Below are 9,741 nucleotides of genomic sequence, written 5' to 3'. Positions count from 1 at the left end.
CAGTCTTGGTGAGATTGTATTTTTTTCCGGCATTCCAATGAATTCATCAGAACATAAGAACTAGGAGCAGGAGTAGATAATTCAGCCCCTTCAGCCTGCTCCACTATTTGATACAAATGTGGTCGATCTCAGCTTGGCTTCAATTCCATTTTCCTGCCCATTCCCGATAACCGTGTTCCTGGGAACAACCTTTGGACTTGTTCCTGCTTCGCCAGCCCTTCCCTGCTGCGGGGCAATGTGTCTGGGTGTCTGACAGAGATGCAGGGGGCTGGCCTGGTCAGTATCACACTGCTCTGTAGGAGCTTGATTTGTACACATTAGCTCTCACAGGTCCCACCTGACCACACAGGCTTGGCTTCAAGCCAAAACTTCACTGTCATTGAGTGTTGCAAGATATCATGAGATCATGATTGCCACTATCTAAATGCAAGTCTTTCTGCATTAGAGTTGATTTGGAGGTGCCAGTGTTGGACTGGGGTGGACAAAGTCAGAAGTCACATGACGCCAGGTTACAGTGCAACAGTTTATTTGAATAAACCTGTTGAACTATAACCTGGTGTTGTGCGACTTCTGCTTTTATGACAGTGTCAGCTCACTGACTAAATTTCAGTGAGACAGGGACACAAACCCTGGATCTGTCAGCCAGTTCATGAGAATATACAGGCAGCCCCACATTGAATAACCACCAACATCGATTACAGCACCTGCCTCATTTGCTGCCAATGTACCACCTCCTGGAATGTGACTGAGAGCTGATATGAACACCACGCTGTTAGTGGTGGCAGAGAAGCAGCCAAACTCAGGAGCTGGACAATCTCTTACCCAAGGCTCAGCTGTACAGGATGTCCCGCCTTAGTCAATGCTGAAAGACAGTTCTTGCTAAGACTGTATGCTCGCTGAAGTTGCTGTTTATCTGCAGCCGAGAAAGTCACTCCTTGTGAGGGGTGGTCAGGAGGGTTGGTGTGGGGGCTGCAGGGAGAGAGTGAGTGGGAGCTGCAGGGAGAGAGTGTGTGGGAGCTGCAGGGAGAGACTGGGAGCTGCAGGGAGAGAGTGAGTGGGAGCTGCAGGGAGAGAGTGTGTGGGAGCTGCAGGGAGAGACTGGGAGCTGCAGGGAGAGAGTGTGTGGGAGCTGCAGGGAGAGACTGGGAGCTGCAGGGAGAGAGTGAGTGTGCTGCAGGGAGAGTATTGTTGTGAGCAGTAGCTGCTGTCGGTGTGTGCCTGTGCTCTGGGGACGATGTTAGCTCTGGTTGTAGCAGCACTAACAGGAATCCTGGCTGTAGGCTTTGTGCTGAGCCTCAGTGTGCAGTGCCTAGCTGAGGATCTGTGCTTTCTGCTCCGAGCCAGTAGGTTCGGCCTGAAGCTGCTGATGGTTTACCTGAGCAGGAGGGTGCCCACTGTATTGGAGCGCTTCAGCCAGCAGGTACAGACTAACCCACACAAACCCTTCCTGCTGTACCAGGGCCAGGCGTTCACCTACCGCCAGGTAGACAGCCGCAGTAACCGGCTCGCCCGGCTCTTTCTCAGGGAGCAGCCGGCTCTGCTAGCGGGAAACACGGTGGCTCTGCTGATGAGTAACGAGCCCGACTTTGTGTGTGTGTGGTTCGGCTTGGCCAAGCTGGGATGTGCCGTGGCTTTCCTGAACAGTAACCTCCGCAGCCGCTCCCTGTTACACTGCCTGGACAGCTCCGGAGCGAACAGCCTGGTTGTGGGAGAAGGTAAGAGCGGTCCCGCTGCTCAATCACAGCCTGGTCACTGCATTCATGTAGACCAATGGGTCAGGGAGAGAGCCCAGGGACTGGCTGGTACTGCATAGGGTGTGGACGTTAGCTGGGGCACTGGGATAGGGTGTGGACGTTAGCTGGGGCACTGGGCTGGGGTGTGGATGTTAGCTGGGATACTGGGATAGGGTGTGGATGTTAGCTGGGGCACTGGGCTGGGGTGTGGATGTTAGCTGGGATACTGGGATAGGGTGTGGATGTTAGCTGGGGCACTGGGCTGGGGTGTGGATGTTAGCTGGGATACTGGGATAGGGTGTGGACGTTAGCTGGGGCACTGGGATAGGGTGTGGACGTTAGCTGGGGCACTGGGATGGGGTGTGGATGTTAGCTGGGGCACTGGGATGGGGTGTGGATGTTAGCTGGGGCACTGGGATGGGGTGTGGATGTTAGCTGGGGCACTGGGATAGGGTGTGGATGTTAGCTGGGATACTGGGATAGGGTGTGGATGTTATCTGGGGCACTGGGATAGGGTGTGGACGTTAGCTGGGGCACTGGGATAGGGTGTGGATGTTAGCTGGGGCACTGGGATGGGGTGTGGATGTTAGCTGGGGCACTGGGATGGGGTGTGGATGTTAGCTGGGGCACTGGGATGGGGTGTGGATGTTAGCTGGGGCACTGGGATAGGGTGTGGACGTTAGCTGGGGCACTGGGATAGGGTGTGGATGTTAGCTGGGTTACTGGGATAGGGTGTGGACGTTAGCTGGGGCACTGGGATGGGGTGTGGATGTTAGCTGGGGCACTGGGATAGGGTGTGGATGTTAGCTGGGTTACTGGGATAGGGTGTGGACGTTAGCTGGGGCACTGGGATAGGGTGTGGATGTTAGCTGGGATACTGGGATGGGGTGTGGACGTTAGCTGGGGCACTGGGATAGGGTGTGGATGTTAGCTGGGGCACTGGGATAGGGTGTGGATGTTAGCTGGGGCACTGGGATAGGGTGTGGATGTTAGCTGGGATACTGGGATAGGGTGTGGACGTTAGCTGGGGCTCTGGGATAGGGTGTGGATGTTAGCTGGGATACTGGGATAGGGTGTGGACGTTAGCTGGGATACTGGGATAGGGTGTGGACGTTAGCTGGGGCACTGGGATAGGGTATGGACGTTAGCTGGGATACTGGGATAGGGTGTGGACGTTAGCTGGGGCACTGGGATAGGGTACGGACGTTAGCTGGGGCACTGGGATAGGGTATGGACGTTAGCTGGGGCACTGGGATAGGGTGTGGATGTTAGCTGGGGCACTGGGATAGGGTGTGGACGTTAGCTGGGGCACTGGGATAGGGTATGGACGTTAGCTGGGGCACTGGGATAGGGTATGGACGTTAGCTGGGGCACTGGGATAGGGTGTGGATGTTAGCTGGGGCACTGGGATAGGGTGTGGATGTTAGCTGGGGCACTGGGATAGGGTGTGGACGTTAGCTGGGGCACTGGGATAGGGTGTGGACGTTAGCTGGGGCACTGGGATAGGGTGTGGATGTTAGCTGGGGCACTGGGATAGGGTGTGGACGTTAGCTGGGGCACTGGGATAGGGTGTGGATGTTAGCTGGGGCACTGGGATAGGGTGTGGATATTAGCTGGGGCACTGGGATAGGGTGTGGATGTTAGCTGGGATACTGGGATAGGGTGTGGACGTTAGCTGGGGCACTGGGATAGGGTGTGGATGTTAGCTGGGATACTGGGATAGGGTGTGGATGTTAGCTGGGGCACTGGGATAGGGTGTGGATGTTAGCTGGGGCACTGGGATAGGGTGTGGATGTTAGCTGGGTTACTGGGATAGGGTGTGGACGTTAGCTGGGGCACTGGGATGGGGTGTGGATGTTAGCTGGGGCACTGGGATAGGGTGTGGATGTTAGCTGGGTTACTGGGATAGGGTGTGGACGTTAGCTGGGGCACTGGGATAGGGTGTGGATGTTAGCTGGGATACTGGGATGGGGTGTGGATGTTAGCTGGGATACTGGGTTAGGGTGTGGATGTTAGCTGGGGCACTGGGATAGGGTGTGGATGTTAGCTGGGATACTGGGATAGGGTGTGGATGTTAGCTGGGGCACTGGGATAGGGTGTGGATGTTAGCTGGGGCACTGGGATAGGGTATGGATGTTAGCTGGGATACTGGGATGGGGTGTGGATGTTAGCTGGGATACTGGGATAGGGTGTGGATGTTAGCTGGGGCACTGGGATAGGGTATGGATGTTAGCTGGGATACTGGGATGGGGTGTGGATGTTAGCTGGGATACTGGGATAGTGTGTGGATGTTAGCTGGGGCACTGGGATAGGGTGTGGATGTTAGCTGGGGCACTGGGATAGGGTATGGATGTTAGCTGGGGCACTGGGATAGGGTGTGGATGTTAGCTGGGATACTGGGATGGGGTGTGGATGTTAGCTGGGATACTGGGATAGGGTGTGGATGTTAGCTGGGGCACTGGGATAGGGTATGGATGTTAGCTGGGATACTGGGATGGGGTGTGGATGTTTGCTGGGACACTGGGATAGGTTGCAGATGTTAGCTGGGATACTGGGATGGGGTGCGGATGTTAGCTAGGACCCTGGGATGGGGTGTGGATTTTAGTGAGGATACAGGGATGGGGTATGGATGTTAGCTAGGACCCTGGGATGGGGTATGGATATTAGCTGGGATACTAGGATAGAGTGTGGATGTTAGCTAGGACCCTGGGCTGGGGTGTGGATGTTAGCTGGGGCACTGGGATGGTGTGTGGATGTTAGCTGGGATACTGGGATAGGTGTTGATGTTAGCTAGGACCCTGGGATGGGGTGCGGATGTTAGCTGGGATACTGGGATGGGGTGCGGATATTAGCTGGGATACCGTGATGGGGAATGGGATGTTAGTGGGGACCCTGGGATGGGGTGTGGATGTTAGCTGGAATACTGGGATGGGGTGTGGATGTTAGCTGGAATACTGGGATGGGGTGTGGTTGTTAGCTGGGACACTGGGATGGGGTGTGGATGTTAGCTAGGACCCTGGGATGGGGTGTGGATGTTAGCTGGGACACTGGGATGGGGTGTGGATGTTAGCTGGGACACTGGGATGGGGTGTGGATGTTAGCCGGGGCACTGGGATGGGGTGTGGATGTTAGCTGGGATATTGGGATGGGGTGCAGATGTTAGCTGGAACTGGGATGGGGTGTGGATGTTAGCCGGGGCACTGGGATAGGGTGTGGATGTTAGCTGGGATATTGGGATGGGGTGCGGATGTTAGCTGGGGCACTGGGATGGGGTGTGGATGTTAGCTGGAATACTGGGATGGGGTGTGGTTGTTATCTGGGACACTGGGATGGGGTGTGGATGTTAGCTGGGACACTGGGATGGGGTGTGGATGTTAGCCGGGGCACTGGGATGGGGTGTGGATGTTAGCTGGGATATTGGGATGGGGTGCGGATGTTAGCTGGGGCACTGGGATGGGGTGTGGTTGTTAGCTAGAACCCTGGGATGGGGTGTGGATGTCAGCTGGGGCACTGGGATGGAGTGTGGATGTTAGCTCGGACCCTGATGGGGTGTGGATGTTAGTTGGGATACTGGGATGGGGTGGGAATGTTAGCTGGTGCACTGGGATGGGGTGGGTATGTTTGCCAGGGCACTGGGAGATCTCTCATCCTCTACTGTCCATTGCATTTGGCCTTTTTACATTTACCTGAGAAATCCGAAACCAAAACAGAAAATGCTGGAGAAACTCTGCAGGTCTGGCAGCAAGTGTGGAGAGAATGCAGAGATAATGTCGTACTACCAGTTGGATCTGCCTTAGCTCACTCATACATCTGCTTTAAGAATAATATGTAAAACAATTTTAAACATTTTTCAGTGGCTTGTTTTCATCTGGCATGCCTTTCAGATTTAAAAACGATAGTGTTACTCTTCCATCTAGGCCACTGGCAAGATTTATATTGCACTTATGTTCACTAATGCATACTTCAAATATGGATCTGGAACATAGGACCTGGGTCTGTGCCCCAGCTAATGACCTGCCCTCAAGGAAGGCATGGTGGCTCAGTGGTTGGCATGGTTGTCTTTTAATGCCAGGGACCCGGGTATTCCCACCTCCGGTTACTGTCTGTGTGGAGTTTGCACATTCTCCTCTGTGCATGGGTTTCCTCCCACAATTCAATGACGTGCAGGTCAGGTAAATTGGTCATGCTAAATTGCCCATAGTGTTCAGGGATGTGTGGGTTAGGCGCATTAGTCAGGGGGAAATGTAGAGTAATAGGGGAATGGGTCTGGGTGGGTTACTTTTCAGAGGGTCTGTGTGGACTTGTTGAGCTGAAGGGCCTGTTTCCACACAGTAGGGATTCTATGATTATATGAAACTGTAGCTCAGCTATCCCTATGAAGTATGAGGTTAGAATCTGTGCACAATTCCCTTGAGTATGGCCTGAAACCATGACCCATGCTACTCCTTCATTTGTCCTTCAACATTCAGAAAGACAGCCAAAATATCACCACTCCATTTCCTGCAGTCAGTTTCTTCACTGATGAGTGCATTTATATCTTAGAATGCACATCCAGCAGAGATTTACCAAGCTTGCTTTTTTCAGGTGAAACGTTATCAGCTGCATTTGGACCTTGAAAGCATGAGATGATCTGTTGGGAACTTCTCACTATGCTTTACCAAGTTGGTATTGTTTCAAAGTCATTTTTAAGTTGTTTCCATTATCTCCAGGAGGTTGCTTCCCTGTTGTTAATCTTCCATCAAAGGTTTTCTCAGGATTATTTCAAATTTGTACACCACATTTTGTGATGAGTGTTGCTGTTTGTTATTGGTTCTTTAGTCAAAACATCCACTCCTACAGGCCAGCTTTTGATTTAAGAATTTTGGTGTCAGGGATCTTGTCTTAACATTTAATCTGCATTGGGTATGTCAAACAACTGAGGTGAAAATGATTCATAGACATAAAACAGATTTATTAGATCATTGGCCCTTCATACTTGGTCTGTAGGTTTTTTTTTATTCTTGATTTCAGCAAAAGCTTATTGGGTTGAGGTGTTTCTGAGAGATGCTGCTGGAACTGATATAGATTGTTCCAGATAGAGAGAATCTTTTCAAAGTTTGAAGTATGGAATAGTGAAGCTAAGTGTAATATAAATATTACCTGTAGCCTAGATGTAAGAATACCACTGTCTTTTTAAATGTGAAAATCATGCCAGATGAAGACAAGCTGCTATAAAGTGATTAAAATTGTTTTGCATATCATCCTTCAAGTAGATATATAACTGAGGTAAGGCAGGATCACTGGCAGTACAACACTGGGAAGGTCACTGGACCCAAAACGTTAACTCTGCTTTTTCTCCACAGATGCGGTCAGACCTGCTGAGTTTCTCCAGTACTTTCTGTTTTTGCTTTAGATTTCCATTATCCAAACATTTCCTCGTTTTAGTTTACGAATAGAGTGAAATTGTGTTCTTTTAAGTATTGAAGATAAAAAGGCACTTAATGTGATAAAAGTATTTGATAAGCTTGATAGGGAAAACAACTAATTGTTTCAGGAAAAGCTCCAGGTCATGGGCACATCATTTTAAAATTAATCAGGGGTGATGCACAGTGGAAATCTGAAATTCTCTTCTCCAGAAAGCTGTTGAGGTATAATCAATTGAAAATTTCAAAACAAGATTGATAGAATTTTGTTAATTAGGTGTATTGAGATTGCAAAACTTTCTCAAGGGCAATTAGGGACACGCAATAAATACTGGATCACACCACAAGAGTCACTCCAAAAAACTAACAATGGAGTTAAGATTCAGATCAATCTTGATCTAATTAAAATGCATAACAGGTTTGAGGGGCAGAATGGCTTCGCCTAGCTTCCATGTTTACTGGGAAGTGTATATTTCTTCCCTTCTTTGCCAAGTTTATAGAGATTCTGTTTGCCTTTTTTTCAATAAGAGGTAGATGTAGGGTATTTCAATATAGTATATTGATTACACTGCAATATTAGATGTTGTCAGAGCAAATTTGTGTAAACTTATAATCAGAACATTGTAGCTAATGATGGAATCACAACGTAAGTTTTGTTGTAATTAATTGTAAATTCCTTTTTAACTTGAAATAATATTTAACTTAAAAAAAGCAAAACTTTATATCAGACCCATTGAGCAAATCCTTGTGTATTAATTTAAAGCAAGTGAATAAAACTGAATTTTCAACAGAAATTTAGTGTAATACTGGGGCCAATTGCTCAGCAATTACAGTCCAAGAAAAAGTTTTGGATTGGAATTTTTTTTATTTTCCAAGTATTCCCAAAATTCTTTCTTGATTGTCCATTTCCTTTCATATCCTCCCAATCCTCTGAAAGGGAGAATTCCACTGATACATATTCAAATCATTCATTTGTCGGATATATTGTGTTTGGTAAATAACATTGACCTGATGTCTTTCAACATGATAATGTGCTAAGCCCTTCTTAGTATTTTTGTACCAAGGTATTATCAGAACAATCAAACTGTGGATAGTGAGAATCTTGATCCCAGTGTGGAAATGTCAGATATTGAGAAGCATGGGTTTAAGGTGAGAGGAGAAATGTTTAAAGAAGATATGTGCGGGATTTTGTTTTTTAATGCAGAAGGTGGTAGGTGCCTAGAACGTACTTCCAACGCAGGTGGTAGAAGCAGATATGGCAGCAATGTTTCATAGGCATTTAGACAGAGATATGAGAATAGAGGGATATGGACCATGTGTACAAAAAGATTAGTTTAGAATGGCATAATGGTTAGCACAGACCTGGTGGGCCGAAGGGCCTGCTCATGTGCTCTCTGTGCAATGTTATGTCAGTTTGTCCTAATATACTAAAACCTTAACTTCCTAATTTTCCATTTTCAGTTAGTGTTTTGTTGAGTTTTGTTAGATTTGTGGCACTCAGTCTACCATGGCTCAGAGAGACTTCTCCCAAACAGCCTTCTGCTCTTTGCCTCAGTGTTTGTGTAACCAGGCTGTTGGAGATCCTTCTCAGGAGATGGTATAGTGCTGGAGGTGGAAGGACTTGCTGCTGCTAAAACCTTCTGATGTTCACACCACTGGGCCAGATTTAAAGCCAATCACACACCACGTCAGATATTGCAATTTTACCCAGTGACAGACATCAGGTTCCAAACTCTGTATGAGGAGGATTTTCTTGAATGGTCCAGAGAAGAGCAAGATTACTCATTTAGGGATGGGGAGACCACACTAACCAACCGACCCAGTGCTATACGCCCCCTTGACTGTTCAGTGCTCCACAAGCTGTACCTTGTGGATGGTGAACAGGTTTTGGGGAGTCAGAAAGTGAGTTACTTTCCACAGTATTCCTAGCCTCTGACCTTGCATTTGTAGCCACTGCGTTTATATGGAGAATCCAGTTGAGTTTCTGGTCAATGGTAACCCCCAGAATATTGATAGTGGAGAATTCAGTGATGTTAATGTCATTAAATGTCAAGGTGGTGGTTAGATTGTCTCTCACTGGTAATGGTTGTTGCCTGGCCTTTGTGTAGTGTGACTGTTACTTGCCACTTGTCAGCTCAAGTCTGTGTATTGTCTCAGTCTTGCCGCATTTGAACGTGGACTGCTTTGGGATCGGAGGAATTGTGAATAGTGCAAAATGTTGTGCAATCATTAGTGAACATCCCCACTTTATGATGGGAAGAAGGTCATTCAAGTATTGAAGGTTTTATCAACAAGAAACAGATAAAGAAGCAAGAATAATAATAATGATTTAGTTTAGTTACAGCACAAAAACAGGCTAGTTAACCAAAAACTCCAAACTGGCATTTATTCTCCATATAAATATTCTCTCACTCATCTTCATCTGACCCCATCATTGTATCACTTTGCTTCTTTTGTATTCATGTATTTTTCTAACTTGCCTTTAAATGCAACTCACTTCAACCCTTCCTTGTGGTAGTGGGTGTCACATTCTAGCCAATCTCTATGTGGAAAGATTTTTTCTTTGATATCCCTCTTCCAATCATTAGTAACTATTTTATATTCGG

The 9,741-nt window shown here is 48.1% G+C and overlaps 1 protein-coding gene across 1 annotated transcript in view; it reads left to right on the top strand.

The window, feature by feature from the left end:
* The first annotated feature begins 825 nt into the window (after nucleotides 1-825).
* The window catches only part of slc27a6 (solute carrier family 27 member 6), a 76,575-nt gene continuing 67,659 nt past the window's right edge, over nucleotides 826-9,741 (top strand). The window contains exon 1 of the mRNA XM_043718061.2: nucleotides 826-1,715. Within this exon, the coding sequence (XP_043573996.2) occupies nucleotides 1,235-1,715 (481 nt within the window). The 5' untranslated portion in view covers nucleotides 826-1,234. The remainder of the gene's footprint in view (nucleotides 1,716-9,741) is intronic.

This window comes from Chiloscyllium plagiosum, unplaced genomic scaffold, assembly GCF_037043375.1.
Source record: "Chiloscyllium plagiosum isolate Xiang-an unplaced genomic scaffold, Cpla_swu_hap1 HiC_scaffold_2, whole genome shotgun sequence".
Classification (NCBI taxonomy): Eukaryota; Metazoa; Chordata; class Chondrichthyes; order Orectolobiformes; family Hemiscylliidae; genus Chiloscyllium; species Chiloscyllium plagiosum.
Note: the sequence above shows the minus strand (reverse complement) of the source record. Positions and strands in the feature narration are given on the sequence as shown.